Source organism: Vulpes vulpes, chromosome 3, assembly GCF_048418805.1.
Source record: "Vulpes vulpes isolate BD-2025 chromosome 3, VulVul3, whole genome shotgun sequence".
Classification (NCBI taxonomy): Eukaryota; Metazoa; Chordata; class Mammalia; order Carnivora; family Canidae; genus Vulpes; species Vulpes vulpes.
This window is the reverse complement of record NC_132782.1, coordinates 84,100,887-84,120,212: the sequence shown is the minus strand read 5'-3', so window position 1 is coordinate 84,120,212 and position 19,326 is coordinate 84,100,887. Positions and strand designations below refer to the sequence as shown.

Below are 19,326 nucleotides of genomic sequence, written 5' to 3'. Positions count from 1 at the left end.
CTTCTGCCTGTGTCTCTGCCTCTCTCTCTCTCTCTCTCTCTGTGTGTGTGTGTGTGTGTGTGTGTGTGCGTGTCTCTCATGAATAAATAAATAAAATCTTTAAAAAATAAAATAAATGAAAAAAAAATAAAATAAAAAATAAAATAAATGAATTAATTAAAAAATAAATAAGTCATGGGAATGTGATATACAGCATGGCAACTACAATTAATAGCACTGTACTGCATATTTGAAAGCTGCTGAGAGAGTAGATCTTAAACATTCTCATCACAAGAAAAGAATTTTGTAACTATGGTGATAGATGTTATCTAAACTTATTGGTGTGATCATTTTACAATATATATCGAATCATTATGTTGTACACCTGAAACTAATATAATATTATATGTCAATTGTATCTCAACTTTTTAAAATTACTTAAGGACAAGGGTGCCTGGCCAGCTAAATCAGTAGAGCATATGACCCTTGGTCTTGGGGTTATTAGTTTGAACCCCACATTGGGTGCAGAGATTACTTAAAGATAAAATCTAGGGGCACCTGGTTGGCTCAGTCGGTTAAGCTTCTGCCTTGAGCTTAGGTCATGATACTGGGGTCTTGGGATGGAGTCCTGCATCTGGCTCTCTGCTCAGCAGGTAGTCTGCTTCTCCCTCTGCCTCTGCCCCTCCCCCTGCTTGTGAGCTCTCTCTCTCTTTCTCTCTCTGTCAAATAAATAAATAAAATCTTTAAAAAATAAAAATAAAATAATTGAGGTCACCGGGTGGGCCCTAATCCAATAGGCTGGGGTTCTTAAAAGAAGAGGAGATTAAGACACAGACACCCAGAGGGAAGGCCACGTGAAAGCACATGGACAGGAAAGAGAAGATAGCCAACTAAAAGCCAAGGAAAGAGGCCTCAGAATGAACCAGCCCTGCTGACACCTTGATTTTGGATTTCTAGCCTCCAGACCTAAGACCATACATGTCCATAGTTGAAGCTGCTCAGTCCATGGTATTATGTGACGGCAGCCCCAGCCAGCCAACACAGTCTCCTTCCGAGGCTCCCATTTCAAACTAAGCCGACCTTGCTCTTTTGCCAGAACCCTAGCTTCCATTGCTCCTTCCCTGTGTTACTAATCTTTTTCTCCCTGTACTCTGGCTTGTTTGGGTGCCCAGAAAGCAAAGCCCTGTACCCAGGTGACCTGATCATTGCAGAAGAAAGCATATCTCTCACTTCATGTTTGGATTCTGTGCTGCTGTCCATGGAACCCAAGATTTGTTCAACTGTTATCGAACCCACACTCTTGGCTCACTTGGAGTTTACAGTCCATGAGGCACTCCAGGCCTTGCTCACCACTGTTGCTGTCAAAAGCCTTATCTTCCACGTCCAGTACTTTTCTACTTATTTTTTCCAGATTGATGTTCCATCTTGGATGGTGGCCACAGGGATGTTTTGTAGACTTTTCCATCTGCATGCAGAACATTTGGCCCTATTACATTTTAACTCACCCATCCCTTGCTTGGGATGTGCGTGGGTGTAGGGACAGGGGTTCCTTTCATCCTTTGACATACAAGTTAACACTGTTAGCTTAGGGTCAGGCATAAATCTAACTTTCTGGCACTAACGTTCCCATATATAACATTGATAAAACAGGAAATAGATCATATAAAGCACATATAAGAGGATCCTGTTGAACAGGAAATGGAAGAGAACCCAGCAGTAGCTGGCTCTGGAGAGTGCATTCAAAGTTGCTGTGCATTTGTTAATATAATTTGGGTCCTGTCATTCAACCAACTGAAAAGTCCATCCAACTCTGCCCTCACCTGCTTCCATCCAATTAGCAAGTGCTTGTTGAGGGCTTGTCCCCCTGGAATAAGAGCCATAAACACACTATCTTCTTTATAAAGCAGTATCTCCAGGTATTTGTCCTTTGTACTCTGCTTGAGCTTCTTCATTCCAATGTTTCAAGATGATCAAGCCTGTTTTACTCCAGCCACACCATCTATACTTTTTCAGACTTGCAAGTCTTAAATATATATCCTCCTAGACTTCCACTTCTGGCCATATGGCAGCCAACATAAACAGAGAAACCCTCCCCATGTAGCACACTGAAAAAATGATGGCTTCCGTGCAAAAAGCGTCTTCTACTTACTCATGAATGACCAGGTGGGAGAGTAAGGAAATTCCTCGGAGGCTGGAAATGACAAGGAAACAGTAATCCAGGGGCATGGGCACACCCCACAGAGACTTTTCTCTGGAGTATCTGCTTATCTCTGGTGCCTACAATATGGGTTTAAACAGGCCATACTTGACAGGTAGACAGGGACAGGAGACAAAGCCAGGGACTGAGCCCTCTCCCTAAAGCTAGGAACCTCAAAGGACAACACTGAAAGATGAATAAGAGTAAACCCACACCAAAGAAAACCATGGGGATATATGGATATTTGTGTCTTAGAAAATCCCTAAACACAGACCGCCCTGATCAAAGGTTTGGTGCCTGAAATCACACTATCCAAGTGACCCAAAAGATCTCTAGCTGCATTTTTAAGAGTTTATTTTTAGGGGTGTCCAGGTGGCTCAGTCAGTTAATTATCTGATTTCAGCTCCAGTCATGATCTCAGGATCTTAGGATGGAACCCTGTGTTGGGCTCCATGCTCAGCGGGTGTCAGCTGGTCCCTTTCCTTCTACCACTCCCCCTACTTGTTCTCTCTCTCTCTCTCTCTCTCTCTCTCTCCCTCTCTCTCTCTCAAATAAATAAAATCTTTTGTAAAAATAGTTTATTTTTAAGTAATCTACACACCAAGGGACGCCTGGGTGGCTCAGCAGTTTGGCGTTTGCCTTTGGCCCAGGGCGTGATTCCGAAGTCCTGGGATTGAGTCCTGCATCCGGCTCCCTGTGTGGAGCCTGCTTCTCCATCTGCCTATGTCTCTGCCTCTCTCTCTCTCTCTCCTGAATAAATAAAATCTTTTTAAAAAGTAATCTACACACCCAACGTGGGGCTCGAACTCACAACCCTGAGATCAAGAGTTGCATTCTCCACCAATGAGCTAGCCAGGCAGCCCTCTAGCTCAATTTAGTTTATAGTGACCCCAACATATTAAAGTTTCTGGGCACAAGACTGAATCAAACAGATTCTCACTATAAACCCAGCGCTCACCCTGAGGAACTCACAACAAGAAATCACTAGACACTTGAGGGAACACCCCCCAAGAGCCCTAGTGCCTGATGTCGGCAGCACATTCAGGGATGCATGCTTTCTGTATTAACCCACACCAGTTTGCACAGGAGTCAGCCTCAGGAGCCCACAGTTTCTGGAGTGCCCAGAAACTTTTATTTGTTCAGGGCAACCTGCCAAGCCGAAAGTACAGTGTTTCTTTGTAATAGTAAATCATTACATTTAGTGATACTTTGAATTCTTTCAAAACTCGACTGGAAACTAGTGTGTGGATGTCACCTGATCTCATTAGCTGAGCTTGTTCCCTGATAGGTGTAGAACCCTGGGGGCACCAGCACAATTTCATGTAGACTCCCTATTTGTGGGGCCAGCAATCTCATTTCTTGAAATCTATCCTTAGGAAATAACCAGAGATGCCTTTAATGGCCATGTGCAAAGATGTGTTGCTTTTGCCATAGTGCCGCTGCAAAAGCATCATCTTTGGTTATTGTTTCTTTCCCCCATCCTAATGTAAATGCCATAATTTCTTTTTCTAGTCAAGATGATGGTAAAAAGAACAATAACCGTTAATTGAGCATTCACCCTGTGCCAAGTGCTTTGCTATGCACTTTATGCATATTTAATCATTTAATTCCCACAGAGGCATTATGAGGTCAGCATCACCATTATCAGCTACCAGTTATTATCAATAATTATCAATTATTATAATTATAAGTTATTCACTATCATCATTTTATAAAATGGAAAAAATGGAAAGCTTAGAGAGATTATTAAAAAGCCTCAAACATGGAACATCTGAGTGGTTTGATCCTTTAAGCATCTGGCTCTTGGTTTGATCTCAGGATTATGAGACTGAGCCACATGTCAGGCTCCCCGCTCAGTGCGGAGTCTGCTTGAGAATCTTTCTCTCCTTCTGCCCCTTCCCCCCTGCTCTCTCTCTCTCTCCTTCTCTCTAAATAATAATAATAATAATAATAATAATAATAATAATAATAAATAAATCTTAAAAACGGACGTCTGGGTGGCTCAGCAGTTGAGCATCTGCCTTCAGTTAATCTGTGATCAAGTCCTGCATCAGGCTCCCTGTGAGAAGCCTGCTTCTCCCTCTGCCTGTGTCTCTGCCTCTCTGTCTTTCATGAATAAATAAATAAATCTTTAAAAAACTAAATCTTAAAAAAAAAAGCCCCCAAACATAACCTGTTAATGGTGGAGCTGAGATCTGAACTCAGCTCTTTTTTACTCTAATTTTTTTTGCCTGGAATAAGTACATTATGCCTGGTACCTGGTGAAGCTGAAGAGGATTTCACCAGTTTCTGAAGTCATCCAATGGAATTAGCAGTATCGCAGAGAAGAGCGCCCTAGATATTTCAGTTTCTTTTCCAGCAGTACCGAATCTGCTGGTCAGTACTAAAATCTCTGCCTCTTCTGCCCCAAGGAGCTCAGCTGTCCTATTTTTTCCCTGCTGGCTGCTTTTACTCAGGCTCTCACCTTCCATACAGCTCACATATTCTATATTCCAGGTTATGAATAATCGTAAGTCTTGGCCAATCATGGTAATCCCATCCTCTATGCTCTGATTGTTCTTGGCATGGATATGTGATGCTCTTATAGCTGAAGAGTTGTGAAAGTCTGCTGGGATGGAATGGGGCAGAATTATGAGATTTTCCTTGCTTTTAAAAGGGCATACAAGGCCAAAGACAGCCTAGTCTTCCTTACATCTTTACATCTCAATCCTTTGTGGTTTCCAGGAAAAGTTTTCTGTATCTTTGGGAAAGAGGAAGGATGTTGTTGAATAAGATTCACCAACCTGCCTCCACCCCTCCCCTCATCACACACACCTGACAGGTGCTTCTGGAAGGTTTCTTTCAGTGAAACATGCATCCCCACAGCATCAACCAGTATTTGAGTAGCATCTATCAAAAGCATCTGTGGGAATTTGGGAGTGGGGTGGGGGTGGGGCAGATTGTATATACATGAAGAGTAGTCAACACTTAATGGAATAAAATTTCCAAGGGACTGTTAAGATCCTAGAAGAAAGGGGAAGAGGGGAAGGTTCTGGACAAAGCAGAGGTCTTCAAGTGAGGATAAGCCTTGGAAAGCTGGCCCAGGATAAATTCCTGATGGTTGAGATGGCTGAAAATGTTAAATATTCACCTTGAGTTGATTCCAGATGGCATTTTTATAATCTCCCTTATTTATTCAGAAATTGAGGGATTAAATCTACTGTGAACAACAATTTTATGTGTTATGGACCTTTCATAGGTCTGGAAACTGAAGAAGATGCCATTCCAAACCAGAGATCCCAGAGTAGACAACGACAGGCAGTGGCACTTTGAGGCAGGAGGAGAAGTGGCAACACAGCTGACTGTGGAGCAGGCTTGAGACAAACCCCTTTTCTACTAGCAGAGAGTACCCTGCAGAAGACAGATCCCACAGAACCCTTCATTCTGCCCTCGGAAACCTGCAACCAGGCCAGAGAAGTGTGTTTATGTGGCTTTGGGTTTATGCACCCTTTAACTTTGTATTTTGGTGACCCATGCCTTGGTCTAGTGTCCCCTATCAGACTTCTTGAAAAATTCTTGAAGACTAACTCAGTGTCACTTTTGTATCCTCCAAAATCAAGCATACTCCCTGATACATAATAGGTGATAAATGGTTAAATTGAATAAAGAAATAAATTCTACTATAACTCTTATGTGACCCAATAAATTAAGCATGATCAACAGAAGGACATTTGCCATCCTTCTGCTGTAAGTAACTTTGCTGCAAAACAAAGATAAGAATTAAACCTCTTTGGGGGAAAAATGTGGTAATAAATAAATTTTTAAAGTTCATATCTACTAACCCACTTGTAAGAATCCATCCTAATTAAATAATCCAAAAGACATTTGCACAAAAATCTTAATTTAAATATTTCTTCAACTGGCAAAACTTTGCAAGTATTCTATTTGTCTAGAAATGGAGGCTTTTTTTTTTTTTTAAGTAACTGCTTCACTCAGCGTGGGGCTTGAACCCGCAACCCAGAGATCAAGAGTCGCACACTCCACAGACTGAGCCAATAGCCAGTCAAGCACCCCTAGAAATAGAAGAATTCTTAAATAATGAATGGTACAGTTGTTTGATGGAATACTACCTAGCTATTTAAGTGATAATTATCTGTTTTGTGTAGCAAAATGTGAAATGTTAATGGTATGATATTAAGTGTTATTTTTTTAATTTTTTTGTATTTTTTTATTGGAGTTCGATTTACCAACATATAGCATATCACCCAGTGCTCATCCCGTCAAGTGCCCCGCTCAGTGCCCGTCACCCAATCACCCCATTCTCCCGCCCACCTCCCTTCCACCACCCCTTGTTCGTTTCCCAGAGTTAGGAGTCTCTCATGTTCTGTCACCTTCATTGATATTTCCCACTCATTTTCTCTCCTTTCCCCTATAATTCCTTTCATTTTATATTCCCAGAATGAATTGAGACCATATGTTTGTCCTTTTCCGACTGACTTACTTCACTAAGCATAATACTCTCCAGTTCTATCAAGTGTTTTTATTTTTTTTTAAGATTTTATTTATTTATTCATGAGAGATAGAGAGGCAGAGACACAGGCAGAGGAAGAAGCAGGCTCCATGCAGGGAGCCCGACATTGGACTTGATCCTGGGACTCCAGGATCACACACTGGGCCAAAGGCAGACACTCAACCGCTGAGCCACCCAGGCGTCCCTATCAAGTGTTTTTAAAAGTGCATGTGAAGGGTGCCTGGCTGGCTCAGTCAGTAGAGCATGTGATTCTTGATCTCGTAGTTATGAGTTCAAGGCCCATATTGGGCATAGAGATTACTTAATTAAAAAGATTTTTTTAGGGACCCCTGGGTGGCGCAGCGGTTTGGCGCCTGCCTTTGGCCCAGGGCGCGATCCTGGAGACCCGGGATCGAATCCCACATCAGGCTCCCGGTGCATGGAGCCTGCTTCTCCCTCTGCCTGTGTCTCTGCCTCTCTCTCTCTCTGTGACTATCATAAATAAATTTAAAAAAAAAAGATTTTTTTAAAACAGTACACATGTTTTCACATCAATCAGATTGGGATTTTCCAGGTAGTGAGAAACAAAGTTTGGCGCTTTTGTTGGCAAGGAATTTATTGTATGTATGCATTGACATCTGTGGCAAAGTCAGACAGTCTGAGCATAGAACGTTATGTGGGGCCTGAGGGTTACTCAGGTTATCACCTCATTCTGCTGTGGGTTCCAAGTACTAGATGCCACCTGTCTGTGAGTTCTGCCATGGGGTGCACCAGCCCCTCATTGTCTTTGTTTCCAAAGTTCAGTTTCTTTCTCTCCTCTAGCCTCTGTTTACTCGTGACTTTCATACTTCTATCACCTAATGGCTTCCACTTAGTGATTTCTGCTTGTCCTGCCTTCTTTTTTAAGATGTGCTACACTCACAGCATTTTAAAAAGATTATTTATTTTTTGTTTTTAGTAATCTCCACACCCAATGTGGGGCTTGAACTCATGATCCTGAGATCAAGAGTTGAGTGCTCTACAGATTGAGCCAGCCAGCGCCACTTGCCCTGCTTTTGGACTGTTTAAATGTGTCTCTCCCGTTGAAACTCCCCAAGAAAGAGAATCCAATGGTTTAGTTCCTTACTGTTCCATTAGAGTTCTCAAGCCAGGCCACCTCCGTAGTTACGCAGGTCAGGATATATGTAAGCTGTGCTTGCATCATATGCCCAAACCCAATCCATTCAACTCTGGTCTGAAAAGTGGTCACACAACATAAATGTGGCAGGTATTTTGGGCATACCAGCCACCTATCCAATACAACTAGTTTTGAACTATGTTTAAAATAATAAACAAGATATGGCATATATATGAAAGTGGAGAGGAAAGAGATAAGTGAAAGCCATCACAGACTTGGTTAGGGTGGAGGGATTACAAGTGATTATTTTTCTCCACTTTGCAATTTTCATTTAATGATATTGTAATTGCTTTTTAGTTTTCAAGGTTTTTGTTGTTGTTGTTTTAAGTAATAGGAGTCATGCAACCACTACTAAGTTCAGTCTCTCTCATGAACTTGACTTGGAACATAGAGCAAAGTTACAACCATTAAAGCCAGGTCACCCTTGCAAAGAAAGTGGAGCAAGGTTGACTTTCCCAGGTAAAAGTGAAAGCCAGAATTGTTGTAGGTTGTGAAAGCACCCTGGGGGCAAAAGTGTCTGTAATTACTCTGAAAACGTTCAAACTGTTATAATAGCATACGCCACACGGGCAAAACTAGACTCCTATAACGACTTTGGTTGTGGAAATCCGTCCTTTGTCCCCAGGCCAAAGATTTGGAAACACCGCGCACTCAATTGGCCGACATCTCTAGGACCAGAGAGAAGCTACCAGGGCAGTTTTGTGAAACCAGCCACCTCTGGCTTCATTTTGATCTTCCTGTTTACACACCCTTGTTTCAGCTGCTCTGCCACAGACATGCAATTACTAAGAATCATTATTGCTTGATAATCACTATAATTACTGGATGGAAAGGACAGGAGAAATCGAATTATCCTATGGACTGGTGTGTGAGCCGGGCAGCCTGTTTGTGTCTGGGACGCTTGAACCCCGCCTCCCGCCCGTCCCCAGCATTAACTCCCCGCGCAAAAGCCCGGAGCGGTAACCTGGAGGCTGGAAGCTTGAGCATCCAGAACACGAACGAGCCAGGTCCAGCTATCCAGGCACCGAGATGCAAAATCCTCCAGCGCTCCTAGAGGGGACCCGGAAGCGCAGCGTAGTCCCGGAAGGCGAGGTGCTGACACACTTCCGGCCTTTGTGACTCGTTGTGTCTGTGTCGAGGCGTCGGGAGGGCCTAGGTTCGTGTGCAGCGCCCTTCGGCCGGCCTGAGCCCCAGAGTCAGCTCCCCTTTCTCGCCCAGCGCCCCCAGGCCGCTCTCGGGGCTCACGGTGAGACCTGGGGCCGTCCTCTGGGGAGGGCGGGCGGGGCCGCAGGGTGTGTGCGTGAGGGTGGGCTCTGCAGCTGCGGCCCCGGGGTCCCCTCCTGGCGGTCCGGGCGGAGTGTGGAGAGAGCCCCAAGCCCCTGTCCGTCCCCAGGCCCGGCGGTTGGAAGCGCCGTCCCCCGGGAGACGTCCCGACCCGCCCCCGGATCCAGGCGGGGAGGGGGCGAGGATCTGGTGGCCGGGGGTGCACGGAGCCCTGGGGACAAGCCGTCTGCGGGCCCCTTCCGGAGCCCTCGCCTGCAGTGTCGTCATCGTCGTTTGACGTTTCTGAAAACCGGGTTCGTGAGCGAGCCGACCCCTGTCTGATTTTACTACCCTCCTTTCGTCGCCATTTGCTTTGATTCCAGTGAGATTTTTTTTTTTTTCTTTCCGGGGTCCTTCAGGACCTCGAGGTGAAAAAATGCGGAAGGCCGAGTAGTGGACACGTTTCGAGGTGCCGCTTACGTGTTTCCAAATCACCTGCTTCTCGCCCCACCTCCATCCCCACCCCCAAGCGGTGATTAAAGAGTATTTGAAGCTTAGAGTGGATAAAGACGTGATTCGGAACTAGTAGAGGTTTTAGACATCCCACTGTGTCTTTCCGCCTTGCGGAATATTTTGAAGACTTTAAAAATGATCTTTCCGGAAGATTAGGTGGATTCTCCTCCACCCCCAGTTCTGGGTCGTTACTCTGCTTGTCTTAGAGTGGATGAAGAGTGAAGGGAATTTTTGGAAATTGCACCAGGCCATTAGGAGACTGAGTGACCTTGGATGATACAGGACTCTTCTCCAGCTCTCAGTTTTGTCATCTTTAAATAAAATGAACTCGATTTTCTCAAAAGGCCCTTCCAGCTTTGAAATGATTTGATTTAGTCAAGGTAATTAAGAAATCCAGCTACAGTTTAGCCTGACACTAGGGAGGGCCCCTCCCCTCCCTTTCCTGCAGGGCCTCCAATACACAATAAGATACTTTCATTATAGAGAGTGCTGTTACATGGCCTGGGACCAAAGAAAGCATTTATTGTACAGGCCAGTGCTAGGCCGATTTGTGGTGGTTAGTAAATACTTGTTGAATCGAATTGTGAGGAATTCATTGTAACCAGATAAACGAAGTACTGTTAGTATATATGCTGGCCAACTGTGGAGAAATAGCTTACCTTACATAGGGAACCATAATGATAATTTGCCCCAGAATGTATCTCCAAGTTTGTATTGTCTCTGAGTTACTGTGCAAGATCAGGCAGTTTTCACCAGTGTGAAAGTACAAACAGGGAAGCTGGCTATGTAATACAGATAGTCTTTTGCTGATTCTCTACTTGATCTGAACGTTTAATTTTTTTTTCTATCTTTATATTACACCTAAGTACAGGTGAGTGGTATGTTAAACTTTACCTTTTCATTTTGAGGTAGTTTTGGGTATTTGGGTAGCTAGCTGTCTTTCAAAGGAAGCTTTTTCGTATTTAAAAAAACTGGGGGCCACCTGGGTGACTTAGTTGGTCAAGCATCTGCCTTGGGCTCTGGTCATGATCCTGGGGTCCTGGGATCGAGCCCCTGTGTTGGGCTCCCTGCTCAGTAGGGAACCTGCTTCTCCCTCTCCCTCTGCTGCTCCCCCTGCTTGTGCTCTCTCACATTCTCTTCTCAAATGAATAAATAAAATCTTTAAAAAAAAATTAAAGCTCTGTTAAAAAATCAGGAAGGGGGTGCGGTTTGTTTAAACTTTCAAGACTAGGGATCCCTGGGTGGCGCAGCGGTTTGGCGCCTGCCTTTGGCCCAGGGCGCGATCCTGGAGACCCAGGATCGAATCCCACGTCGGGCTCCCTGTGCATGGAGCCTGCTTCTCCCTCTGCCTGTGTCTCTGCCTCTCTCTCTCTCTGTGACTATCATAAATAAATAAAAATTAAAAAAAAAATTTAAAAAAATAAACTTTCAAGACTAGGGCAGCCTCGGTGGCTCAGCGGTTTAGCGCCGCCTTTGGCCCAGGGCATGATCCTGGAGACCCGGGATCGAGTCCCACGTCCGGCTCCCTGCATGGAGCCTGCTTCTCACTCTGCCTGTCTCTCTCTCTCTCTCTCTCTCTCTCTCATGAATAAATAAATAAAAATTAAAAGATAAATAATAAAATAAACTTTCAAGACTATGCCCTGGAAAAGATACTGGCCTGTTTGCAAAATAGCCTTTGGAATAAATTGAGCTGGTAACTACAAGCCCTTTTTGTAAGAAAATCGTTGGTATTTATCCTCGCTGAGAACCAGTTGCTGGGGGTAATCTTATCTAAATCGGATAGGGTGTCAGAATGTTTTTCAGCCCAGAAAGGACCCCAGAGGTAGTTTTTTACTTCCCTCCCCCATGTGACAGATAAGGGCCAGAGAGGTTGAATGACTCACTTGGGGATGTGTAACTTATTTGTGGGAGATGAGAATGTAGGTATTCCAACCTATGCTGCTTTCAGGATTACAGGAATTCTCCTGTTGCTTAGTCTTTTAAGCAGGCTGAAAAATTGTAAAGCACAGTTCTCTTACCGTTTTTTGAAAAAAATTAAAGCACCTCTCTAGTGCCTACTAAATGCCAGACACTGTTTTAATTGTCTTATATATGTTAACTCATGTAATCCTCACAATAATTCTGTGAGGAAAATGTTTTTTCTCCCCATTTGCACAAATGCAGAGAGAGAGATTGACCTGCCTAAAATTATCGACCGGAAAGTGGTGGTACAGCTTATTGAGATACCCCAGGTAGCCCCTGGAGCTAATTTGAGGGCAGTATTGAGTGCTGTATAAGTGGGGGAAAAAAATAAATAAATAACACTGTAAATTTAATCAGGTATTTCTTAACAACTAATATTTGCAAGGAATCATACTAAGTGGTCTAAGAGGTGCAAAGGAGCATACCCTGGGGTGCCTGGCTGGCTCAGTTGGTGGAGTGGGGGACTCTTGATCTCAGGGTGGTGGGTTTGAGCCCCACTTTGGGCATAGTGCTCACTTTAAGAAAAAAGAAACAAAGTATACCCTTAGCAGTCCAGTTGAGGAAGAAGGCATGAAAAACTAAATCACAGAGAAAGAAATATTGTAAGAACTTCCATGGCAGATGATTGGTAGAGAGCATTTGAGCCAGAACTTTAGAGAGAGGAGAAAAGATTGTTTGCTGAGATCATCTGAGAAACCTAAAATAAAACCCAGCCCTTCCATTGCTGTTGTGACTTTTCTCTTTACCAAAGTAGGAGCAAAAATGTTGAGAGATGGGGGAAGAGAGGATGTGCCTGTGCTCTCATCTCTGTCCTTTTGGATCTCACTTCCTACTCAGTCTCTTCGTATGGAGTCCTACTGACCTAAGAAGTATCCCACTCTTTTTTTTGCAAGCAAGCTCTGCACCTGTTGTGAGGCTTGAACTCTCATAACCTCAATATCAAGAGTTGCATGCTCCCCCGACTAAGCCAGCAAGGTGTCCCCGAAAGTATCCCACTCTAAAACTCTTGCCTATGCAGGATACAGATCAAAATTCCTTTCCTTCCTGTATTCTCCTTAGTATAGCCGAGACACGATAAAATTTTCATAAAAATAGAGATTTCTGATACTAAGGTAGTTTCTGCACCAGTCCTGCTCAGTTAATGGACTGTTGGATGGTCCCCTCTGGTTAGATTTGAGATGATTCCTACTTGGATCTCCTGCTGTGTCTCCTTAGCTACACAGCTCTCTGGTGAAAATAGCGGATGGCAGATAAGGCCCATTCCCGGGTGGTCATCCTTCACAGGCACTTTCCTAGGCCCTCCTCTTAAAAAGAATCTTTATGTCCACAGAAGCTCTTCCTTAATCCATGTGTGGGACAGAATGAGCTCAGTATGATGGCTATGGCTTGAATTGAGGGGACCCACAGACTGTATTTCAAATCCTGGCTCTAGCATTTAATTGCCATGTGACCTTGGGTGTGTTATTTTAAGGTCAGTGAACCTTAATTTTGTCATTGTAAAGGGAGATGAGAATTGTAGCTACTACCTGCTAAGATTGTTACATGAAAGACCTAGATGGTGCTTTCCATGCATCTGAGTGAATGTTCTTGAACAGCGATGAGGGGTGAGATGCATTTTAGCTAAACTCTGAAGGATAAGTAGGATTTGAAAGGGCAGAGAAGGGCAGCTCGGGTGGCTCAGTGGTTTAGCCCCGCCTTCAGCCCAGGGCGTGATCCTGGAGACCCTGGATTGAGTCCCGCATCAGGCTTCCTGCATGGAGCCTGCTTCTCCCGCTGCCTGTGTCTCTGCCTCTGTGTGTGTGTGTGTGTCTCTCATGAATAAATAAATAAAATCTCAAAAAAGGTGGGGGGGGGGGGGCAGAGAAGACTAGGAGAGGAGATCCCAGACATAGACTGTGAGGTGAGAAAGGGATGGTGATCAGGATCCAAGGCATATTTAGGAGATACTCATTTTGTGGATAGAAAAGACTCACAGGAGAGTGGAACAAATCAATGATGAGGGGAAACTGGAACCAGGTACTACAGGGTGGTGTCTGGAAAGCCACAGAGTTTTTGTAAAAATAATCTGAGAGTAACATGAGAGTAACATAGGACATGAAGTAGCGGGGAGGGGAGTGAAGAGAGAAAGCCAAATTTGATTCTCCCTGCTTGGAGACTGAATCCATATAAGGAGAGAGGAATCCAGGAAGGTGAGACTTGGGGCTTTAGTGATTGAGGTATTTGTAGAATATCTGATCGCTAATTACCACTAAAAGGAAATAAGTGGCAGGGAGAGTGGTGATATTTTGAGTAGTTCTTATTTCTTCTGAGTTTAATGGAATTAAGCTGCCAGGCTCTCTAGTTGATAAGTTCAAAGACGACTCTCTTTGAGGAGCTTAGCATTTAGTTGGGAGGTAATAGGAACTGCAAGCCAAATAAGGATAATGTAAGGAGAATACATGTAGCATAAACAGGAACAAAGAAAGATTGAGGATGTTCAAAAGAGAAAGATCTGTTAGTTAACTTGGAATATGAGGAGACCTTTTACATCCTGAAGAGTAAGTAAAAATTTGATCAACAAAGTTGATATGGTGGGAAATTGTTCACAGCAAAGGCTTGAAGATGGACAGTTACATCCTGTGTGTAGGGAACATGAATGGCCACATAGACTGAAATATGGGGGATCATTACTAAGAAACGTAGTGGGAGATAAGACTGGAAAAGTAGAGTAGGCACTCAACTGGCAGATACCAAGGATTCACTGATGCTAATTGAGGGGAGGGAAGGAATGGCCAGAAGCATTCTTGGGCAGTACTGCACTGGCCTCAGTTTGTTGCTCTAATTGGACTGGGGAGAGATGGCAGCTGGAGAAACTGCAGGACCCTGTCACAAGTTTAGGTGGGAGATCTGGAGCCTGAATTAAGGGTGGTGGAAAGTAATTGTGGGAGGTGCAGCAGGAAAAGGTGATCTTTTGACTTTTCAGAATGCAATTAAAGGGGGCACCTGGGTGGCTCAGTTGGTGGCTCAGGCTCAGGCTCAGGCTCAGGTCTTGATCCCGGAATTCTGTGATTGAGCCCTGCATAGGACTCCCTGCTCAGCGGGGAGCCTGCTTCACCCTCTCCCCTGCTTGGGCATGCTCTCTGTCCTCTCTCTCTTTCTCTTTCAAATAAATAAAATCTTAAAAACAAAAACAATGCAATTTAAAAAACTTAAGGCTCATAGGAATTATTTAGCCTCCAGTTGGGAAGAAGCTAGCCAAAGGAGTGATTTCTCAGACTGCCACTTCACTTCCTCCTCTGCTGGAGGAAGCTTTCCTTTGGAGGTCTTGGCTACTCTGATACCCCAGCTCCAGGGGTGCCTTTTGCTAGAAGCCGCCTTGTAGACACATCAGTTACTTCTCTAGCTCCTCTAGCGCTGATGCTGAAAGCTTCTTAGAACGGTTGGCACATTCTGCTTTGTACTATAATTATTTGTGTAAAAATAGGAATCAGGCTTTTCTCATCTTTGTATTCCCCTTAGTCTAGGAGGACGCTTTGCACATTGTAGATCTAGAGAGGTGTTTAGGAAATTGAATAATTGGAGCTGTAAGGACTTCACTAAAGCTGCTCTGAAGTTGAAAAACAGATACATTTACTGCAGCAAGGAAGGCGGCTTCAAAATGGGTCTGTAGGAAATCAACAGGAAAGGCTGGATAATGGGTTTGCATTGGATTTTTTAAGGACAAAGAAAGTAAGCTAGAAAAACTAATCCTGTGATAAATCTCAGTTTAAAATCATAGTCTTCGCCATTAAAACAGTCATCTCCGTGCTCGCTTCGGCAGCACATACACTAAAATCACTGATACAGAAAAGATTAGCATGAGCCCTGCACAAGGATGACATGCAAATTTGTAAAGGATTCCATTAAAACCAAAACAGTCATCTCCCAAGCCTTTTTTTTTTTTTTTTTAAGATTTTATTTATTTATTCATGAGAGAGAGAGAGAGAGAGGCAGAGACACAGGCAGAGAGAGAAGCAGGCTCCATGCAGGGAGCCCGACGTGGGACTCCATCCCGGGACTCCAGGATAATGCCCTGGGCCGAAGGCAGGCACTCAGCCGCTGAGCCACCCAGGTGTCCCTCCCAAGCCTTTTTTTGGATACATATTCCCATCTGTAAAAATTATTTATAAAAATTGTGTATGTGTACCATTATCCGAGAGTATTTTTTTTAAGATTTTATTTATTTATTCATGAGAGACACAGAAAGAGAGAGACAGAGACAGGGGGAGAAGCAGGCTCCATGCAGGGAGCCTGATGTGGGATTCGATCCCTGGGTCTTCAAGGATCACACTCTGGGCCAACGGCGGTGCTAAACCACTGAGCCACCTGCTACCCAAGGGTTTTGTATAATAAAACAAAAAATACATTAAATTATGCTTTTGAAAAATAATTTTTGTGCTTTAAATGTATGTGATCCCTTTTCCACCAGAATTACTAACACTCTTTTAATGAGAACATGTAATTAAAAATGCTTTTTGTTAGTTTAAAAATTCCTGGCTTTAGGGGTGCTTAAGTGTTTCCTTTGGTTAAGCACCTGCCTTTGTTTTGGCTCAGGTCATGATCTCAGGGTCCTGGGATCGAGCCTGCATCTGGCTTCCTGCTCAGTCACCAGGAGTCTGCTTCTCCTTCTCCCTCTGCCTCTCCAGCTCATGTGCGTGTGTGCTCTCATTCCCAAATAAATAAAATCTTATAAAAAAAATAAATAAAATTCCTGGCTTTGGATGGTACAGTAGCTGGATGCTCTGTCTCTGAAACTTGAATTTGATGGTTTTGAATTGAAAAAGATCCCTCACAAAGATTTGTCAATTCAGGTAGAAGAAACACATTGTCAGCTCCGCTTACTAACTCATGATTGTTCCTATCTTCCATGTTAAATTTTTGTTACTGAAATTCAGCTTAGTACACTAGTTTTTCTATATCCTTAAATTTTCTATATCCTTAAATCATCTGTTTCTATACCCTTAAATCACCTGTTTTTAAAAACTAATCAAAAGGTGAGATGCTTGGCTTGCTCAGTCAGTAGAGCATGATTTTATGGGTTGTGAGTTCAAGCCCCATGTTGGGCATAGAGCCTACTAATAGAGCCTATTAGTTTTAAAAAAGCTAATCAAAAGGTATTTTGTGTTTTTAAAAAACAGACTTACAAGACCCATAAAACTTCATTTGGAAGATATTAAGCAGTAGAAAATACAAGTTTTTTTTTAACATGTAGATGATAAAATTTTTCCAGGATACTTAATATCAGTTTTTAACAGTTAAAATTATATAACAGTGGAGACTGTTTCCCAGCATACAACTTTTTTTTCCCCAGCATAATAATTTTTCTGCACTGTTTTTTTAAAAAACAGCTATTTTGTCACTTATTGGTTGACCTCTTGTTTGATTTAGATTGACATTGGTTTTTACGTACTAATCTGGGTAAGACCTTGCTTTAGATAGAACTTTATCTATGCCATTTGTTTTTGCATGTGTATTTGTACCATTAGTATTTCTTCAAATTGTAGTTTCTCTGCCAGGGTCTAAGCTGCTTGTCTTTTTCTTTTCTTTTGAGCTAGAATTGAGGTAACAATATGTTAGTTTCAGGTATACAACATAGTGATTCGCTATTTGGACAAAATGATCACCACAGTAAATCTAGTTAATGTCTGTCACCACAGGGGCACCTGGGTGGCTCAGTGGTTAAGTGTCTGCCTTGGCTCAGATGGTGATCCCAGGGTCCTGGGATCGATTCTTGCATCAAGTTCTCCGCAGGGAGCCTGCTTCTCCGTTAGCGTGTGTCTCGAATAAATAAATCTTAAAAAAAAAAAAAAAATCTGTCACCAGTTAACAAATTTTCTTTTTCTTGCGATGAGAATTTTTAAGATGGCTTAGCAACTTTCAAATGTGCAATACAGTATTCTTAACGCTAGTCACCACGTTGTACATTATATTCTTATGGCTTATTTATTTTAGACCTGAAAGTCTTACAATTGACCTCCTTCATGCCTGGCTCCTATGCTTGTCTCTTTTATGAAGGCAAGATTCATTCAAGCTAGATAAAATAATCCATTATTCCACATAACTGGTCTCAGATAAACCGAGAAATATCACAATACCTAAAAGTGAGCAAGTGAAATGAGGGTACTTTGGCAGCTCTCTGTGTGAGGGAGAGAGGCCCCCACTTTTCCCTTGGGATGTACCCTGTGACATGTGACAGTTCAGCACTTAACAAGGGGAGGGTGTGATGTCAATTTGCAACATGCCATCTGTAAAATGGTACTAGCGGTTGTGCCTCTTTGCTAGGGCTATTGTGGAAGGCAATAAAATAATGCATGTACTGCCTGAAGCCTGGTGCTTGGCACCCTGCTAAATAACACTGTGCTTTCACTGGGCTGAGTGCTATAAAAGCATGGTGTCCTAACCTCCTAACCTGCTGTCCTCCTGGAGATTAGGTATTCAGATTCAAGCAGATACCCTGAGATGGAATTGGCTTATTGGAGATTTTTCTCCGCAAACCTTTTTTTTTTTTTTTTTTTTTTTTTAATGATTTTATGTGTTTATTTGAGAGACAGAGACAGCACAAGTAGGGTGAGGGGCAGAGAGAAAAGGGCAAGCAGACTCCCTGCTGAGCTGGGAGCCCCACTCAGGGCTAGATCCCAAGACCCTGAGATCATGACCTGAGCCTAAGTCAGATGCTTAACTGAGACACCTCATAAGATTTTACTTTTAAGCAATCTACACCCAATATGGGGCTCAAACTCACAACCCCAAGATCAAGAGTGTCATTTGCTCTACTGATCAAAGTAGCCAGGCACACCTCTGCAAACCCTCTTTCTTTCTTTTTTTTTTTTTTTAAAGACAAACCCAATTCTTTTTTTTTTTTCTTTAGATGTTATTTATTTATTCATGATAGAGAGAGAGAGAGAGAGAATGGCAGAGACAGGCAGAGGGAGAAGCAGGCTCCATGCAGGGAGTCCGATGCCAGACTCGATCCCGAGACTGCAGGATCACGCCCTGGGCCAAAGGCAGGGGCTAAACTGCTGAGCCACCCAGGGATCCCCATGCAAACCTAATATGTAAAGTGACAGTGAAAACAGTACACCCCTGGAGGCTTTTTCTTTTGCCATTCGAAGGTTGTGTTCAGTGCCTTTGCAGCCTTATGTGAAGGGGTAACACAGGTCACTTTTCATAAAAACTCTAATAATCTTGTTTCCTGCATCAGGAACAGTACTGAAACATATCCACAAACATCTCCTAGGACAGGAAGGAGAGCACAGACCCTGTTTGGATCAAGCCCACCGCCTAAGCCTGAATGATGACTGCGGAGTCAAGGGAAGCCACAGGCCTGTCCCCCCAGGCTGCCCCGGAGAAGGACGGGATTGTGATCGTGAAGGTAGAGGAGGAAGACGAGGAAGACCATATGTGGGGGCAGGATTCCAGCCTACAGGAGACGCCGCCTCCTGACCCAGAGATTTTCCGCCAGCGTTTCAGGCACTTCTGTTACCAGAACACTTTTGGGCCTCGAGAGGCTCTGAGTAGACTGAAAGAACTCTGTCACCAGTGGCTACGACCAGAGATCAACACCAAGGAGCAGATCCTGGAGCTGCTGGTACTGGAGCAGTTCCTTTCCATCCTGCCCAAGGAGCTCCAAGTCTGGCTGCAGGAATACCGTCCCGATAGTGGGGAGGAGGCTGTGACCCTTCTAGAAGATTTGGAGCTTGATTTATCAGGACAGCAGGTAAGAAG

The 19,326-nt window shown here is 43.6% G+C and overlaps 1 protein-coding gene and 1 non-coding gene across 3 annotated transcripts in view; both read left to right on the top strand.

Annotated features, from left to right (window-relative positions):
* Positions 1–8,919: 8,919 nt before the first annotated feature.
* Positions 8,920–19,326, top strand: part of ZKSCAN1 (zinc finger with KRAB and SCAN domains 1) — a 62,860-nt gene continuing 52,453 nt past the window's right edge. Inside the window, exons 1-2 of one of the 2 annotated variants that reach the window (XM_026019538.2) lie at positions 8,920–9,088; positions 18,839–19,318. In XM_026019538.2, the coding sequence (XP_025875323.1) occupies positions 18,893–19,318 (426 nt within the window). In that variant the 5' untranslated portion in view covers positions 8,920–9,088; positions 18,839–18,892. Of the gene's footprint in view, positions 9,089–18,802; positions 19,319–19,326 lie in introns of both variants that reach the window. The other variant, XM_026019537.2, reaches the window with a different exon arrangement.
* On the top strand, positions 15,367–15,471 carry LOC112935805 (U6 spliceosomal RNA). The gene has a single exon (XR_003238219.1). It is a non-coding gene; the product is annotated as a U6 spliceosomal RNA (small nuclear RNA).